Here is a 20,385-nt window from a genome sequence, read left to right as displayed (position 1 = left end):
ACAGCTTGGGGTACACCATTAATGCAGGGCTGGAGTATGTTTCCAATGCCTCCCCAAATCTGGACATCCCCATAAAAATATTTTATAAAGATATGATTATAAAATAAGAGAAGCTTAAAATGTTGTCATCTGTATCATCTAGGAGGAGGTAGGACAGAGTGGATATGTGCAGATTTCGGAGCCAGGCTGTCCAGATTTGAATCGTCAACTCCATCTTTATTTCTTTGTGACACTGTGCATGATATTCAATCTCTCTAGGTCTCTGTTAGCTCACCTGCAAGAAGGACATAAAAAAGGTACCTGCCTCAAGGGGTGTTGTGAAGAGTGGATGAGATAATATGTTAGCCTGGTGGTTGGCATGTGGTAGATGAGCAGTCAATTTGTTAGCTTTTATTATGTGTTCTCTCTTCCCACTCATGGGCAGCAGCTTGCTGGAGGAGCATGGACACGTGCCCTCCCTCGTCCCCTGTCCACTACACACACACAGCGACATGGGCTCAGTTATTATCCGGGCTGTTTGAACAATAGAGAGGCCTCCCTGCCACAATCCTTGAGAACAGTTTTCAACTTGAGTTTTCTGGGTTATTGCCTCATGTCTTCCTCTCCGCTTTCTTTACTATATCCATGTTTGCCGCCATCTTGGTCCTTTGTGTTGGAGTGGCACCTGGTCTCTAGAATAGGAGCAACCAGGTGCAAGAAAAGACTGAGACCAACAGTGAGCTTCTAGACTGGCCATGAAATGTTTAACTGCCTTGAGTATTTTAAAACTACCTCATAAAACTGAATTCTAGGGGAATTCCCTGGTGGTCCAGTGGTTAGGACTCCATGCTTTCACTGCCGAGGGCCCGGGTTCAATCCCTGTTTGGGGAACTAAGCTCCCACAGGACGCACAGCACAGCCAATACATACATATATACTTAAATAATAAAACTGAATTCTACTTGATTTAGAATCTGAGTGGTGGCGGTGGGATGAATTGGGAGATTGTGATTGACATATATACATTAATATGTACAAAATAGATAACTAATAAGAACCTGCTATATAAAAAAATAAATAAAATTAAATTTAAAAATTAAAAAAAAAAATCTGAAAAACATTCTGAAAGCCAAACGTGGAATTTGCTGAGAGGAATAACAGCATGACACAACATGATGTGCCTACTTACTAAACATATTGATTTGTAATGTATTTTTCACTTATTTTCCATAAAAGATGGGAATGTGCTCCCCCCCGCCCCCCAACAATATAGGACTAGTTAGGACTAGTTAGGAGTACAGCCTCTGGAGCCAGACTGCTTGGGTTCAAATTCTGTTTCTCAGCCTCACACCCCCGGTAATTTACTATTCCGTTATTTCAGCAATAACGTAAACTCTCTGAGCATTAGTTTCCTCCCTGTAAGGAGGGGATAATAAGTCCCTTGTGAGGATTAAATGCGATACGGCACGTAAAGGGTCACTACATCTTACTGAGTTGTTACTTTTAGTGATGTTACTTGGCGTTCAGTAGGATCGACTTCTAAATGGTTGTTTGCTACGTTATGATCCCCATACTGTCAGGCTGAGAAAACAAGCTGTGGTTGATAGACTGTGTTGCATGGTGTGGGTCATAGGTTTCGCTAGAACGAACGGTGTTTGTCTGAAGGACGCTATGTTGCATGTGCATAACAGCCTGGAAAGATCAAGGAAACCTAGAATATAAACTTAGCTCTGTTATAACTAGTGTCGTAACCTGTGGTAAGTGTAGTAAAGCTGTTGGTGTCCCACCTAGATCACCTTTACCGGGCTGGTTCCCCTCCACTGTTGCTGGGAGTATTGGCCATGGATGGCACACAGCTGCCACTTCTCTGGAGAAATCACCCTTGGCTGTTGAGAGTGGCCTAGTCCAGAGGTGCCTGGGAAGTTATGCCTCCACCATCCCCAGGTGGCCTGACATCAATGGCTGACTGACATGGGGTACAGATGCCCCGCCCACTGGCCACAAGGTGGAACAACTCATGCTCCATCTCTCCCTGTGTGATCAGCCTGAGGCCAGACGTCAGTAGAAATCACCTCTTTGCTTGCCTTCGTCTCCTCTGTTTTGCTTCCCTTACTTTCCTTTAGGCTTCTCCTGGAACCTTCCTCTCCAATCACTTGGGACAAGAATCCTCGTCTCAGGCTACTTTTGGGGAACCTCACCTAACACCTAAAAGAGGAGATTCTGGGTCTCAGTTTCACATGACAGAAAATGAGGGCGTTGAATCCATTTTTCACCAATGGGTCCATTTCGTGAATACAGATTTTAATTTCCCGAGTATTTTGTATGCTTTGTACCCTCATATTCAGTTGTATGCATTCTACACTCTTTCCCGTACTGATATATCCAAAGGGAGATCAGTTGAGGAACAGTTAAGTATATATCGCCTAAGTTAAAATTTTTGAGCGCTGAAATGTTTTTCTGCTAGGGAGAGCAGGGGACAGAGGTCAGGACATTGCCCCTTGCCTGGAGGAAATTACAGTAAACAGAGGCTTTGAGCTTAGGTTGCTTCCGCCACTGCAGACATCTTTCTGGCTGCGACAGAAATCTCCCAGGCTCCGCCAGGTTGAAACCCCTAAGAAAACCTTTCAACTCACATACCTGGGTGCTGTATCATCACTTGCACAGTATTTATGGACACCAAAACAAAGCATGTTATGGTACAGTGTAAAGAAAAGTTAGAGAATGATTGCTCATTGGGTATCAGCAACCCTTGGGGGCCTGGGGAGGCCTCGGTTACGATAGGAAGAAAACCTCCATTTATGCCATATTCCTACTGGCACACTCACTGATTTCTGAGGCAAATTTAAGTCAGGAGTGAAACTGCCTTGTTATAATGAGGCCACCCCTCCTTTCTGGACGGTTCTCTAATTGTCTTTGCTTGCTTTTTACCTCCAATAAAAAATCAGATGAGAAAAATGAGGAAATAATGTGAATCCACCTGTTGATTTCCTTTCCATAAAATTGGCTATTAGTCATACAGTAGCCTAAAGGGGAAATCTGCAGAAACTCATATGTACAAGTTCTCTGTCTTCCTACGGAAGAAAATGTGTCGTTCTAGGGTCTGAATGTGATCTCTTGTTTTCTGGGCATTTGGAAGCTGGCAAAAGCCAGCTATAGAAGTACAGTTCCCTTGAGAGTGACAAGTGAGGAATTTGAGGAGGACAGGAATGGGACAAAAGAACAAGGAACAGGAGCTAACTGTGGCCTCCTGCTATGCCAGCCATGTGACATTTGTTGTGTGGCTTAACTGTCACAAGAACTGTGCAGGGCATGTGCTATTCTTCTCATCACAGATGAACAAACAAGTTCCAAGTTATACATGGAGTAGGTGTGGAGCAGTCATCTGAACGTGTTTCCCAAATTCATGGACTCACTATGGGAAATAAGTTCATCTGTTAGATGAGAATAGATTTAATTTGGTATTAATAGTTATTAAATAACATTAAATGGCCCAATTTATAAACAGGATGAGAAAACCTGTAAGTCAATTGACAGTTAAAAAATATTTATTATGTCAAATGGCAGGTTCAACTGTATCAATTCAGTTTAAAAAAAGTTTCCCTGTTCCTGAGTTCAAAAATATAACCGACCGAGTATAGGCTTGTGGAATGGAATCAGAGAATAAAAAACGAAAAGAGTACTAGATTTACGTTCCTCTTCCTTCTCAGAGGCACAATACCATTTTATATTGCTTGTTAATTCTATGGTACCCTTTGAAAAAAGGTGGAACAGATATTATCATACCTATTTTGTAGATTAGGAAAGCTATACCAAAAGGACTTAATTAACCTGTTGAGTCACTTATTTAGTAAATGTCAAGTAAGATTAGCACAGAGACTCAGCACTGTAGTTTATCATTAGGCTATTTGTTTTTATGGAATTTAAAAAAATAAATATATGAGATCCTCAGATGTAAAGGAGCATTAATGAATTAACTAACTCCATAATATTTTTCAAGTGTTTACAATGTATCAGGCTTACAGGAACCATGGAACACACAAGAATATCTTGAGCCTGTACCTGTCCTTAAGATTCTCACAAGCTGGTGAAGGGACGGGACAATCCATCAGAAACCAGTTTCAGTCCCTTTCTAAATTATTCTTTAATTAAAATCACTGCTAGAGGAGTGGTACATGTGAAAATTCAGAGGTGTTAAAAATCACCATGGGGGCTTCCCTGGTGGCGCAGTGGTTGGGAGTCCGCCTGCCGATGCAGGGAACACGGGTTCATGCCCCGGTCCGGGAAGATCCCACATGCCGCGGAGCGGCTGGAGCCGTGAGCCATGGCCGCTGAGCCTGCGTGTCCGGAGCCTGTGCTCCGCAACGGGAGAGGCCACAACAGTGAGAGGCCCGCGTACCACAAAAAAAAAAAAAAAAAATCACCATGGGCTTCGGTAGGTGTCATGGACAAAGGTAGAAGGTATGTTTCGTGTTGGGATTTGGAGACTAGAGAGAGATATAAGAAGGCTGAAGAGGAACTAGGTGAACAAAGGTGTACATGTGGACAGGGACATGACACACTGAGAACAGACTGGAGGGTTTATTTGGGGGCAGAGTGGCAAACAGATTTGGAGAGAATGATCAGAGCCAGATGGTACAGGACCTCTGAGGCTCAGCAAGGTATTCTGTGCCTTATCCTATAGGCAAAGGGGAGCTATTGAGGATTTTTACACAGCAACAGAACATAATGCAAGTATTCCTATAGCGAGATAAATCTGAAGAGTGTATAGTATGAATTGAGGGAGAGAAAAGAATTAGGTCAGACAGAAAAGATGAAATAAAGTAATACATGTGAAATATCTAACACCATTAGTCCTGATGTCATTTTTATAATCATAAGACATAATAATTCAAATATAAAGCTAATGAGAGCTGGGTCCAGGGTGATGGTTACAAAGAGAGGAATTGATAATGAGAAAATCCAAGTAGCAAGAATCAGTATGACCTGGTGACTAGTTGGCAATAGGGAGAAATGAGGGGACTGCTCTGTCCCTCACCTTATAATTCTTTAATCTTCAGAACTTTCAGGGTATATCCTTTGTACTCAGTTAAGCATATGCCATAAGTCTCTATATTTTCTCTTATTTAATTTTAATTTAAAATTATGTTTTATTATCAATTATGTCAGAGTAATACATTCTCTCCATCAGGGATGACAGATTTATATGGCATGACCCGAAAGATTTTTGGGGACAAATGACTCATAATACAGCCTTTATGGTCTCATGGTGATTTTAATGAAGCCAGACTTTCATGCAATAAACAGAGGATTATTATTTCACTCCGGGATCAGGAGATGGAAGGCTGTAAAACACAAGGCTATTTTCAAAGCGCCATTAGAACATATAAACATAAATTAAGTTTTAAGGCTTAAAACTCTCAGGAAAGTTTTCTTACTATATGGAACACTGTATGTCTCTCATCTTTTATCACTCTTAAAACTCATCACTATGCCATCTTAGCAAGGGAATTATGATAGAAAAGCAGGGTGAAAATAGGGATGGTGGAATAAGCAAAGTGTTTCCCTACAACTACTGGCCGTTAACCTGAGAATTATTCACTATAACACTCATTCATTCATTTAAGCATTTATTTCCAGGAGCTCTTGCTTTTTAGGAATTATGTTCTATATGAAAGAGACAAAGAGACAATTCAATCATATATGTGCCCTAAAGAAGCTTAGAGTTTACAGGGTAAGACAGATTAGTAAATGAAAATTTTACCTATACCTAAGAAGTTTATAAATACTGTATGCACACAAGGCTATGGGACTCGGGTAGAGAGGAATGGAGGAGACAGAGCTGAATCCATGTTGGTAGGTGGGCTACAGGAAGAAGGGAAGGAGGTAATGGCTTCCAAGAGAAAGTGATGCTTGAATTACCCTCTCCATATTCCTTGCCCATTGATCACTTCTACTGCTCACCCCAGGACCGCTTCTCTCCTTTCTGGGTAATCCAACCACAGCCTCTTCTTCTCTTACTACCTTTTACATGGTTGATTCCTAAAGGAGTACCTCCAGCTCAACCTACCTGTTTGCTAAAACTCTGAAGTTAAGGGGAGAAAGGAGTGTGTGTGTGTGTGCCTAAAGGTAACCACCCAAGAACCGGAAAAGTAATGTCTTGGAGGCCAAAGAAAGAGAGTTTCAAAGAGGAAGTAAGCATTAGGGTTGGATGTGAAAAGAAACAAAACGTGTGCTTTGACTTTGGTGGTTAGACCATTGATATACTTGGCAAGCATATGTGAGAGAAACAGTGGATGCAGGACTTGAAGAAGACCGATGAGGCACCAAATAAACTCTGCTCATTCAAGACACATCTGAACAAGGAAGAGAAGACAAGACCATAGGAGGGATTGGATTAAGGGAGTTTCTTTGATACCAGAGAGAACCATTTTCATGCTGAGGGTATAGCATTAGCAAAAAGGTTGCAGTTGAACATAGAGGAAGAAATTTGATGGAGTAGTCATCAGGGTTGGGAGGAAAGGACATGGAGCCCTTGTGGAAAGAAGAGCTTTTTCCTGCTCTGAGGCAGGAAGGAAGTGGGAGGTGATGGGTGGGGATGACCAGGGCATAGGGAATCCACTTAACACTGATCACACACTTACTCTCTACAGTCTCCCATGTGGACCAAAAGATGAGCAAGACACCATCCCTGTGCTCTCCTTTCTCAAACATTCACTTTATTTAAATGAATTAATGGATACTGAACCTTATGTTCCTTGTAATTCAAACATGCCCAGCAGTAGCCTATGAAGGGCAGGATGCTGGGAATAGGTACTCCCCGAAGGACTGAACCACTGACTTTGCTCAGGATTGGTGGTGCATGATGATAATAAAAATTAGTCTGACTTTCAGTCAGTTTTATGATCATCTTTAAATCATCTGTAGAAAGTGACCCTCTTATCACTTTCATCTGAGCAGATCTTTTCTGCCACCCTGCCCTTGCTACACCACCAGTAGTCAGATGCCTGCTTCAAGGTTTCTCTTTGAAGCAAACATAAAGGCATGAAACTAATTTAGGTAACAAGAGTAAAAGAGCCTGAAGGAAGTGAAGAAGTCAAGTTTAACCCCTTCATATTACAGAAGAAGAAAAACGAGGCCCAGATAGGTGAGTGATTCATCTGAAGCCACTCAAACCAAAAATGGCAGAGCTGGGTCTGGAGTCCAGTTCTCCTGACTCCTAGTTGGCCTTAGGGAGAAAGTCCATCTTGTCTACTTTTCCAGACTGCAGCTGAGACAGCAATTTGGTGGCATCCAAGTAAGAGAATGGTCCATGTAGACTCATGGATTCATAAGGAAACCAAAAAGTCTTTTGGGGAAGGAGGTAGGAAGGATGACTTGATTGTTCTCCATTTCCCTTCCATTATGGAGTCAAAGTGTTCTCCTTTTATAGAACTTTGGATATCACTGCAACCTTTCTTTTCACTTCATTCATTATTCTTTGACAATACTTTCAAAGAAATTTGAATTACCCACTTGGTCTTTTGCAGTTCTTAAAGCCCCAAACTATATTTTCTGAAATGATATATGGGGTGTGCGTGTTTGTGTGTGTACGTGCATGTGATGGAAAATATAATAAAAATTTGTATACATGATCTAAAAACCTAAGGCAACAACAAGGACAGTGATAGAAAATGGAGATGCAGGAAAATAAGTGGAGAATGAACCTGGGAGAGTACCCTGAGAAGCTCTTAGTTCCCCACTACCCTGATGTGCAATGTTGGATATAATACCAATCATATTTTAAATATAAACATGAAGCTTCTTATTTTAAGACATACCATGGGAAAGCTTTGCCTAATATTTTGGGGAAGCAAAGAATTGCCCCTCATTTAAACATTTTGCATATTCTAGTTTTCCTATTTAAATTTGCTTTAAATGAGAATGTATCAGTGTAAGTACATCACAAAGGCAGGTAAGGCAACAAAGATAATGTCATGAAGCTTGAGATATTTACTGTTTGTTTTGCTCAAAGGAAGCAGAGGGAAAACTTTATAAAAATTAATTTGTGGTATATACTCCTTCTACCTTACTACAAAGAATGTGGTCTTTGGTGGGAAAGACTCTAAGTTTATTTCCAGTCTTTCTATCTACCAGAGTTTTGATGACGATTAAACAAGATTAAATGGTTATAGAAGTTGTCCTGTAGTTGATGAAGACTCGGCTTGGGTCTATACCAGCTTATGAAAATCAGAGGTGACTAAAAGATTATTGATAACAGAGCAAGACTCTTTTAGGGGACAAGAAAGACTACTTCCTCCTGGTGTTTATTTGGTTAAGGTTAGGGTTCTACCCAATATGCCAATCATCTCTAGTTCTATCTTTTTCAGTTGGTGAATACTCTACAAAAAAAAAAAAAGTGAGGAGGGACCTTCAAGATGGCGGAGGAGTAGGACACGGAGATCACCTTCCTCCCTACAAATACAACAAAAATACATCTACATGTGGAACAACTCCTACAGAACACCTACTGAATGCTGGCAGAAGACCTCAGACTTCCCAAAAGGCAAGAAACTCCCCACGTACCTGAGTAGGGCAAAAGAAAAAAGAAAACACAGAGACAAAAGAATAGGGACAGGGCCTGCACCAGTGGGAGGGAGCCGTGAAGGAGGAAAGGTTTCCACACACTAGGAAGGCCCTTCACTGGTGGAGATGGGGGATGGCAGGGGGGAAGCTTTGGAGCCATGGAGGAGAGCGCAGCCAACAGGGGTGCAGAGGGCAAAGAGGAGAGATTCCCGCACGGAGGATCAGTGCCGACCAGCACTCACCAGACTGAGAAGCTTGTCTGCTCACCCGCCGGGAGGAGTTGGGACTGGGAGCTGAGGCTCGGGTTTTGGAGGTCAGATCCCAGGGAGAGACCTGGGGTTGGCTGTGTGAACACAGCCTGAAGGGGGCTAGTGCACCATGGCTAGCCGGGAGGGAGTCCAGGAAAAAGTCTGGAACTGCCTAAGAGGCAAGGGACCATTGTTTCTGGGTGCGTGAGGAGAGGGGATTCAGAGCACCACCTAAATGAGCTCCAGAGACGGACATGAGCTGTGGCTATCAGCGCGGACACCAGAGACTAGCATGAGACGTTAAGGCTGCTGCTGCAGCCACCAAGAAGCCTGTGTGCAAGCACAGGTCACTATCCACACCTCCCCTCCCAGAAGCCTGTGCAGCCCACCACTGCCAGGGTCCCGTGATCCAGGGACAACTTTCCCAGGAGAACACACAGTGCACCTCAGGCTGTTGCAACATCACGCCAGCCTCTGCTGCCACAGGCTTGTTCTGCATTCTGTACACCTCCTTCTCCCCAGCTTGAGTGAGCCAGAGTCCCTGAATCAGCTGATACTTTAACCCCGTCCTGTCTTGGTGAAGAACAGACGCCCTCAGGCAACCCATGTACAGAGGTGGGGCCAAATCCAAAGCTGAACCCCAGGAGCTGTGCGAACAAAGACGAGAGAGGGAAATTTCTCCCAGCAGCCTCAGAAGCAGTGGATTAAATCTCCACAATAAACTTGATGTACCCTGCATCTGTGGAATACCTGAATAGACAACGAATTATCCCAAAATGGAGGCAGTGGACTTTGGGAGCAACTGTAGACTTGGGGTTTGTTTTCTGCATCTAATTTGTTTCTGGTTTTATGCTTGTTTTAGTTTAGTATTTAGAGCTTATTATCATTGGTAGATTTGTTTATTGATTTGGTTGCTCTCTTCCTTTTTTTAAAAACAAAATATATTTTTTCTTTTTTCTCTTTTTGTGAGTGTGTATGTTTATGCTTCTTTGTGACTTTGTCTGTATAGCTTTGCTTTTACCTTTTGTCCTAGGGTTGTATCTGCCCGTTTTGTTGTTGTTTTTTTAGTATAACTTTTAGCACTTGTTATCATTGGTGGATTTGTTTTTTGGTTTGGTTGCTCTCTTCTTTCTTTCTCTTTTTTTTATTATTTTTAACAATTAAAATTTTTTTTTGATTTTAATAACTTTCTTTTCTTTCTTTCCTTCCTCCCTTCCTCCCTCCCTCCCTCCCTCCCCCCCCCCCTTCTTTCTCTCTTTCTTTCTCTCTCTCCCTTTTCTTCTGAGCTGAGTGGCTGACAGGGTCTTGGTTCTCTGGCCGGGTGTCAGGCCTGAGCCTCTGAGGTGGGAGAACAGAGTTCAGGACATTGGTCCACCAGAGACCTCCCGGCCCCACGTAATATCAAACAGCAAAAGTTCACCCAGATATCTCTGTCTCAATGCTAAGACCCAGCTCCACTGAAAAACCAGCAAGCTCCAATGCTGGACACCCCGTGCCAAACAACTAGCAAGACAGAAACACAACCCCACCCATTAGCAGAGAGGATGCCTAAAATCAAAATAAGGTCACAGACACCTCAAAACACACCACCGGATGCAGTCCTGCCCACCAGAAAGACAAGATCCAGCCTCATCCACTAGAACACAGGCACCAGTCCCCTCCACCAGGAAGCCTACACAACCCACTGAACCAACCTTACCCACTAAGAGCAGACACCAAAAACAACGGGAACTAAAAAAGGTCTGAAGAACGTAAGAGCAGTAGAGGAATAAAGACACAGATGTAGAGTATGGCCTTGAGGACACCGGGAGGGGGAAAGGTAAGCTGGGATGAAGCGAGAGAGTGGCATGGACATATATACACTACCAAATGTAAAATAGATAGCTAGTGGGAAGCAGCCGCATAGCACAGGGAGATCAGCTGGGTGCTTTACGACCACCTAGAGGGGTGGGATAGGGAGGGTGGGAGGGAGACGCAAGAGGGAGGGGATATGGGGATATATGTATACGTATAGCTGATTCACTTTGTTATACAGCAGAAAATAACACACCATTATAAAGCAACTATACTCCAATAAAGATGTTAAAAAAAAAAAAAAAAACATGTAGGGGGATCCCGTAAAAGCTCTTACCTCTCCTGAAGTCCTATGGGCTTCATTTTGAAAGGAGAAGGGCAGACAGAGGTGGTGGCTTTGATCTCAGGAGTGTATTGGCCTTGAGGGTCCACGACCACATTCAGTACCTTTGGAACCTGCTCAGGTTGGACCATACTGTTGGCTGTCTTGGCCTCAGACTGTGCTGGCTGTAATGCAATGGGTGATAGGTGGATCTCCTGATTTTTCTCTTTATCTTGTCTCAGGGAAAGCTGAAATTTTTCTTTTAATCTGTAAAGAATCTATAGAAGGAGATATAAAGGGTTCCTGTCACATTTTTTCATGTTCAACAACAAAGTATGATCTCCTCCATCCCAACCTAGAAGACAAACCAAAATAAGGTTTGATGATAATATAAGTAAGGAAAGCTTTCTGGGATGATTTCTCAGTTTTATGGTATTGAGGATTTTCCTCAAAAAGATATGCTATTTGTTTCTAGTTATGGAGGACAAACATATTAAATATATACCTACATGATCTACTCCTCAAATATAATTCAAAAGCAAATATGGCGAATTTTATAAAAGTGTCAGATGTCAGATTGATCACATGTAAGCTCTTACTCAAAGTGACTGAAATGGAAAACTTATAGAAGGAATAGCCATGAAATGGGGGTTTGTGACATGTATAGAAACAGAGATTTGTATCCAGTACAACAAATACTTAAAAAAAATTAAATTTAGGATATGTGTCAAAGAATAATTTGGGCAACCAGCATTTCCTTTCTTATCCCTTGCTCCTTTAAATTTTTAATGCATGTAGAAAAACCGCAAAAGTATCATGTTCCTTCATTCTCAGAGCTCTTTCTGGAACGGCTAATTCAATCCAGAAAACGTTTAAACTTTTAAAAGAATTAGACTGACTTTGCTGGGACACTTCAGTGGACCAAGTTTGTCCTTCCTGTCCTCAGTCTTCCCTTTTTATCAGCCTTCCCCCCCCCACACCTTTCTCTCCTTTCTTTTAAAAATACTTATTAACTGTTATATTTTTATATATTTTTAATTTATTTTATTTTTTCAGTTTTTTAAGATATAATTGACATGTAACATTGTACACGTTTAAGATGTACCGTGTAATGATTTCGTATTTTTTCTCTTTTCTTGATAATAACTCCTTTACTCCAGTTCCTACAGAGAGTAGATGTCCTTGTGTTTCTTCAAGTCTGTTCTCAGGGAGGTGATTTGATAAGTTATTCACATGAAGTGGTGACTCAACCTGTAATCTGCAATTATAGCACTGATGACAGCAGCATCGTAAAAAACCTTAGGCCAATCAAACTCCCCTGTTTAATTTCTGGAGTCCATTAGCTGAATGACTTATATTAGGGGAGAGGGCAGTCCTGGCACTTGTCAACCACATTTACTCTAACTAGACTTGAGGTTAATTTTTTCTTTCCAATTGCCTTTAAATTCTAGTCACCTCTATATTTGAAATCTATTGAAAATATATAAGATTGAAATATATATTTTTTCTTGTTAAAGGATGAACACTGATGAGAATTTATTTCAGGAAAATTTTAGAAAATATTTGTCCAGTATTCTCAGAATATATTGGTAAAGAACAGTCTATTTGACAAAATATGATTATAAAAAAAAGAATCAGGATGAAATAAAAACACAACAATCTAAGATGAGAAGGTATCAGACTGAGATTAAGAAGAAAAGAATTCAAAGAACTGAAAACTCAGCAGCAGGGTGTAAATCTTCTTTTAAGCAATAAAGAACAGAGCTGACAATGCAGAAAATACAGTCAGTGGTGGATATGGCAAAGTTGAGGGACTGCCTGGAATTTATAGCAAAGGATAAACAAATGAAGATGAAAACAAGAGAAAAGACGGGATATGGATGTCAGAGAAGAGTCATGGTAAATAATAAACAAGAATAAATGAGAGGGAAGCAGGTCATTCAAAACTATTTTTCAGTGCCCACTTACGTTATGCCTTGTGTGAGGTACAGGGTATTCCGTTGTGAACAGAATAGAGTGTACCCTGTTCTTATGGAATTTAGGGATATGGAATGAAAAAAGTTCTTAGTGTTATTTTTTTTTAAGTGTGTCAATTGAAAGAAGAGTAAATGTGAGAAGAAAATCGAGCAATTTTTGTGACTTGAGAAAAAACGAACATTACTGAGGATGCATGAACCCCGTACCTAGATAACTTGATGTTCATGTGAATAAAGCCAACAGAAAGAATTTCTCAGATACACAGCATCTCAGAAAATATATTACCTGTCTACTTTTCTTGAAAAATTTTACTCAAAATCATGAGAAATATGACTCAGAATAAAGAACTGAAGACGTAGAAATTGTAATATGAAAGGGAGCTCTGGAATTATTTAAACACAGAATGAAAATGAAATTTAATTATGTGTCAGTTCCAACATCTCAGGTTGTGGTAACAGTAAAGAAGTTTGAGGAAGGCAGAGAAATAAAAAATAGGGGTGAATGTATGTTAAGTGACTTTTTAGTTAGGGATACAGAGGGAATGGGAGTTAGAGCGGTCACTAGAGGTCCTTCTGACCTAATTATACATTAAAGAAATTGCAGTCTAGCTAAATAACGTTTAGCTGCTGGTCCAAAGTCAGCAGTTAGCCGTGGCAGAGCCAAACTCAAAGGCAGCTCTGCCTCACAGGCCTGATCACTTCCCACCCCTTAAATGCTCTCTTCGCCACACCACCCTTCTTAAAGATTGACTCTGAAATCACATCGGCTGCCGATGTGATTCTCACCACTGGGTTTCAACAGCACCAAATCTGAGTATATCTTTTGTACATTGAAAGCTCTCTTTAAGGAAAAGGACTCTATGAACATATAAGGTGTAACTAGATATACATGTTAAAATATGAAGATGAATACCCTTACCCCGTGCATAATGCCTAAGGATGGGGAGGTTTTTTCCAACTTACTGCTTCTTTTCAGTTTCTATAACCCTCAAAAGGCAATTTGCCGCCATTCTGCACAAACAAAAACCACACTAGAACAATATCAATCAGATGACACATCTGTGTTAAGCTAAATACCTAATTACTAAAAAGATGAGGTAATTAGAATTTAAGGTGGGACAGCTTTTTATTTTTTTAATTGTAAGCAAGTTATTTTCCTGAATGAGAAACACAGACATATCTGTAACTTTACAAAAATATATTTAATAGAAGATAATGCATATATTGTATATTCTAAGTTTTTCACATCTAACTATAATATGTAAATAAAACACTCACTTGCCTGTTTACATTTGGGTTTTGGAGAAGCATATTTCAAAAATGGAAATGAGAAAGCCAAGAAAATGTTGACCTTCTCCCTATTTCCGGACAGGTGACTTTTATGATGATGTTAGTGTAAAACTAGTTCAAGTCCAAAGTCCTTCTTTATCATTCGTGAGCTTATGTTCTTGATGGAGAACCTTTGCCACATATTTTACAGTCATCTGTTTACTTTATCTCTGTTTAGAGGTCAATTTTTTTTTTTTTTTTTTTTTTTTTTTTGCGGTACGCGGGCCTCTCCCTGTTGTGGCCTCTCCTGTTGCGGAGCACAGGCTCCAGACGCGCAGGCTCAGTGGCCATGGCTCAGTGGCCATGGCTCCGCGGCATGTGGGATCTTCCCGGACCGGGGCACGAACCCGTGTCCCCTGCATCGGCAGGGGGACTCTCAACCACTGCGCCACCAGGGAAGCCCTAGAGGTCAATTTTTAAATCTATATCTAGGTAGTACGTGTAAGAACTGATTTATACATCTTTAATTAGGGAAAAGCAGAACTTGGAGAATATACAGTGTTTCTAAGCAGAGAGATTTGGGCTGTCTGACAAAATGTGGAAAGAATTGGAGAGGTTGCTACTTGGCAATAGAGCAGTTGTCATGGAATTAAGCTCTAACCGAGTGTTTCTCAACCGGCAGGGATTTTGCCCTTCAGGGGACATTTGGCAACGTCTGGAGACCTTTTTTGGTTGTGGTACTGGGGTGTGTGCAGGGTGCTACTGGCATCTAGCGGGCAGAGGCTGGAGAAAATGCTAAGTACCCTACAATACACAGGACAGCCCCTTTCCCCCCTGACAGAATTAGCCAGTCCAAAGTGTCAGCAGTGCTGCTGTTGAGAAACTGGCATAAGGGACCTTAAAAATAATCTGGTATAATCTCTTCACTTCACATTTAAACCCAGAGCGGCTGAATAATTTATGGTAGGTTAGAAATGAAGTCTAGGATCTGGGCTTCCTGACTTATGCCCGTAACCATTCTACTCTACAGTGTCTTTTAAATCCCCACAGCTTTCTTCCCAACCTCTTTTCCAAAGCCTCTGGAAAAGTGATGTCAGAAATTTTTCTCTGCACAGATAAAGATATGCATGTTTCGCTATATGAATGCACTTTGTTTCCAAACTCAACCTAAAAGCTGCCATAGGAATGGCAAGTCTATATATATATATATATTTTTTTTTTTTTTTTTTTTTTTTTTGCCGTACGCGGGCCTCTCACTGTTGTGGCCTCTCCCGCTGCGGAGCACAGGCTCCGGATGCGCAGGCTCAGCGGCCATGGCCCACGGGCCCAGCCGCTCCGCGGCATGTGGGATCTTCCCGGGTCGGGGCACGAACCCGTGTCCCCTGCATTGGCAGGCGGACTCTCAACCACTGTGCCACCGGGGAAGCCCACAAGTCAATATTTTTGACTTTCCCTTTAAGAGCTTGTTGTTTCAATCTTGGGATGCAACAGAGTCACTTGGTAATTTGAAAAAAGAAAGAGAATGGAATATTGAATGAAAGGATCTGTAAAACTCAAAACTATAGCAGGAGAAAAAAATAATAGCAGGAAGAAGAGAACCAGAGAAACACAGTAATGAGAGGAAGCTAAAAAAAAAATCCTATAAAGTTATTTTGCAGCTTATAATTTTCATTTAAAAAATCTTATTAAGTGGTACACCTTAAATTTACACAGTGTTATATGTCAAATATATTTCAATAAAAAAACACATAGGTGGGTAACACACAAAACATCTGTTTGGATTAAAATATGTTCAAATCTCAAAATGATACCACCAACTAACAGTCATAGCGTTTGTCCTTTGCAGTAGTTTATAGTTAGTTCTGAAATAGTTCATTCATTCATTTCTTTTAGTTTAAATGTGAATCCATTGCTACTACGTTCCAGAAACAACATTGTGGATGCAAAGATAGCACACAATCCTCGCTTTTGGGAGTTCACTGGCTTCCAGAAGAGAAAGATGGGTAAAAATGATGTCCAGTACCAGATACTAGGTGCAAAAACAGAGATGTGTCAACAGCAGGTATGGTGTGGTACACACTTATCACCTCTGTCTGGGTTGAATGTCTCTGATTAACACAGGCATTCCCATTTATTCCTGGACCCCTTTGTGGCCAGAAACAGATGTTCACAAGATAGTGTGACAGGACTGGAAGAAACTAACAGTGTGACTCCTTTATACATGAGATGGCGCTAAAGAGCCCAGCCTTTTAATCCAGATAGACTTGGGTTCGAATGCCAATGCCTCCCCTCAGACACCCACACACATATACCCACCCACTGCTTGTTCTTGGTCAAGTCACTTATCTTCTCTGATTCTTGGTTGCCTCTTCAGTAAAATTAGGAAACTAAAATACATTAAGTGTTTATACATAGGGCCTATAATTAATAATACTGTATTGTATACTTAAAAGTTCGCTAAGAGGATAGATCTTACGTTAAGTGCTCTTATCACAACACAAAATAATAATAATAAATAAAGAGGGCAGGAGGAAACTTTTGGAGGTGATATATATGTTCATGACATAGATTGTGGTGATGGTTTTATGGGTGTGTGCTTATCTCCAAACTCGAGTTGTTTACATTAAACATGTACAGCTTTTTGTATGTCAATAAAGTGGTTTTAAAAATACATTGTTTAGTACCAGGCAGTAAATTTAGTACCAGTAAATGGCAGTAAATTTAGTACCAGTAAATGGCAGTAAATGGAAGAAAATAATCGTTATTATTGTTATTATTATTTTTCTTATTATCGAGAGGGTTGTATTTTGAGCTAAATGGTTTTTATTAACCAGAAAAAAACTGAAAATTAGTTTGAGACATGCCTACTTTGGTAAATGGTTCTGTAGACAAAGCGTTTCAGCTAGGAATCTAGTCCCATTTTTCTCAATCCCTAGGAATTATATATAACATATTAGAAAAGTATGGCTATTTATGTCCACCTTTGACATGCATTTTCTTTGTGATGCTTGGGCTGTAGCAGGTAGTCTGATAAAGAATCTCCTGCCTCAGCTACCAAGACCATGACTAGAGAAACTCTTCGGATGACACATGAATGGCTCTTCTATGGGTCTAACAAGCCAGAGCTTTTATTGACCCAAACAGCTCTTTTTTATGTGTTTTCTAAAATTGCTTTTCAGTAGCGATCTGGTTTATAGACAGCTCTACCTACATTCCATAAATACCTTTTCACTTGTTAATAAACCTCTAAGTGCACTGAAGATCTAATGTAGTTGATAAATGGTGTTCTTTCTATTATTTATTCCAACTTAGGGACTAATTCTTCTTAGTAATATATTCCTCCACCTAAAACAGACTGAATGGATTGGAAGTTGCCCACACATTTTTTCTTGGAAAATTGTATTTGTCTATTTGTTGCACCACCCACTCTACATTCACATTTGAGAGGTGCTAAATAAGTCACACATTTGAAAATGTCATGCATGTCTAATTTTATGCCTGGCAACACACATATTTTCTTAAATTTTAAGGGAAGTAAATAATATGCCACATTTCAAAAAATTTGCCAAGGCTTATGTTATTGTTACAGAGCACATAATCCTCCATGACAGCAAGTCACCTATATAATTTCATAATAAAACCACATGCTTTCATTTCTATGATATGAGAAAGGCTTGGACACAAATAATGGCATTCGATCTTTCATAAACATAATTAATGCCAGAGGGAAATTTCTGAGTGATATCTTTTCCTTTGCCATGGAATCAACAAAATTATGGGAAACAGAAACCAGAATATACTTGTTTGAAAATCACAAAAGTGATAGTGTAACTATTACTGAGAGATCCAAGGAAAAACTTACTTTAAATCAAGATCAGTATCAAAAACATTTGAGCAAGTACAAAGATAAGCTTATTTTAGAGAATCACATTTGACTAGTCCTTAAATGTGAACTGTTTACTTGTCAGTGGTTAAGCTGTATCAGATAAATATAACTTCATCTTAATCCTGTCTATCAGGTAGTATTTATTTTTCCATCAATATTAATTCCTTTCTGTACTACTGGTTCCCCTGTTATTTTATTTTATTTTTTTTTTGCAGTACGCGGGCCTTTCACTGTTGTGGAGCACAGGCTCCAGATGCACAGGCCCAGCGGCCGTGGCTCACGGGCCCAGCCGCTCCGCGGCATGTGGGATCTTCCCGGACCGGGGCACGAACCTGTGTCTCCTGCATCGGCAGGCAGACTCTCAAGCACTGCGCCACCAGGGAAGCCCCCCCTGTTATTTTTAAAGTGACTCTTTCACTTTAAAAGGTAAGAGAGTGTTTGAAATATATCATTCTACTACTTTTATTTATTCAAGAACTGTTGGAATACAAATCAAAATGGGTTTCTTCTCTCTCACTACTCGCCATCTCCAATGCATTCCTCTCCCAGGAAATGGAAGCACCACCCATCCAGGTAGTCAGTCAAATAATGTAGGAGTCACCCTTCATTTTTCTCTTTCTTCCTCCCAGAGAATCAGTACACAGCAAGTCCTGTCAGTTCCACCTGCAGATAAATCTCCATCCTTCACCCCTCTCCATCTACACCACCACCCTCTACTCTGGGCCGCCATCATATTTCTCATCAGGCTAATAGAGTAGCTGCCAGAAGGGTCCTCCTACTCCCACACTTCACCCCAAGCTCTGTCCCCAACCACTGGCCACCAACAGAGACCACAATCTTTTAAAATACACAAATCAGATCACATCAAAGCTCTGCCTAAAACACTCAGCTTACAGCCTTCTCCTGGAAACCAGCGAGGCCCAGCTGCCCCACCTGCCGTATCCTCTGCCAGGGAGCCCCTTCCCTACATGTTCGTATGTCTCAGATGTCTCCGATTGCTCCACTACCTATTGCTTCAGCTCACTATCATCTCTTCATGGCCCTTAAGGCTTCTGAGTTTCTACAAAATTAATAAACTTTATTTTTTAAAAGCAGTTTTAGGTTTACAGAAAAACTGAGCAGAGAGCACAGAGTTCTCATATACCGCCTCTCCCATAGCTCCCTCAGCAGCGTTCCCTGTCATTAACGTCCTGCATTCGCATGGCGTACTTGTTACTCTTGAGCCTACACTGATATGCTATCATTAATGAAGTCTAGAATGTGGATTAGGGCTCACTCTCCGTGTTGTACATTCTATGGGTTTTGACAAATCCCTAATGTCATGCACGCACCATTACAGTATCATACAGAATAGTCTCACTGCCCTAAAAGTCCAACTATTCATCCCACAGCTTCTGGCAACCACTGATCTTTTTACTGTCTCTATAGTTTTGCCTCTGGCAGAATGTCATATACTCGGAATCACAGAATACGGTCACTACTTGATTTTTTTAAATGTTCATGTAATTACTGTCTGGGTACCCCTCTGGACTATAGGACTCATGAACACAGGGACCTCATCTGTCTTGTTCCTTCCTTTGTCCACAGGGCCAACAACAGGCTCACAGAGAGCCCTCTGCAGGAATTCCTGGATTGAATGAATGGATGAATCTACCTACCAGCCCAGTAGGGAGCGATCACCTTCACACTTCTGAAGCATTCCTTTCTCAGTCTGTTCTAGTAACTTTGGAGTAGCCTTATTTAGATTTTTGAATTTTACATGGATGTTTTGCAGACACTGGGAAAGGAAGAGTTAGTTGTTCCCTGGCCCCAGGTAGTTGAGGGTGTGGCTACTACAAGTCCTGTTACTACTTGCGATCAGTATGTCAGGCAGGAGTTCATCCAGTCATGGTGGATACAGGGGCGCTCCCTGAGCTGGAGATGCAGAATCTGGAGCATATCTAACAAGTGAACGGTTGCTCTGCTCTGTCTCTCTCAGCCCTCTAGGACTCACCAGCTGCTCCGGAATCTGCTTTCCCACTTTCCTCCTTGCCTTTGCTCTTCTGAATTGTAAGTATTTACTCCCTGAATAATCTCTATTTTTATCACTCTGTATCCCTTTCTATCCTCCCCTTCCTTCCAATGTTCCAAGCAGAAAAATACCCTAATTGTGACTTATGAGAGGGAGGACAACACTTGAGATTTCCTTTATTTAAAAAAGAAGAACCACATATTTTAAAACACAATGAACCATAACAAGGAACCACACCCTCTCTACCTAAAAAAGGCCCAGGGCTCTCTGCCAAAATTTCCATAAAACCTCCAACTTTCATTAAAATTCTTTACCCTTAATCTCCACTATTTAAGATA

General features: G+C 41.0%; 1 protein-coding gene across 8 annotated transcripts in view; it reads right to left on the bottom strand.

Moving 5' to 3' along the window:
• PTPRR (protein tyrosine phosphatase receptor type R) overlaps positions 1-20,385 on the bottom strand; it is a 259,427-nt gene that overhangs the window by 85,099 nt on the left and 153,943 nt on the right. For all 8 annotated transcript variants that reach the window (XM_073789229.1, XM_073789233.1, XM_073789232.1 and 5 more), the window contains one exon: positions 10,921-11,183. In XM_073789229.1, coding sequence (XP_073645330.1) covers positions 10,921-11,183 — 263 coding nt within the window. The remainder of the gene's footprint in view (positions 1-10,920; positions 11,184-20,385) is intronic.

This window comes from Tursiops truncatus, chromosome 11 (genome assembly GCF_011762595.2).
Source record: "Tursiops truncatus isolate mTurTru1 chromosome 11, mTurTru1.mat.Y, whole genome shotgun sequence".
Lineage (NCBI taxonomy): Eukaryota > Metazoa > Chordata > Mammalia > Artiodactyla > Delphinidae > Tursiops > Tursiops truncatus.
Note: the sequence above shows the minus strand (reverse complement) of the source record. Positions and strands in the feature narration are given on the sequence as shown.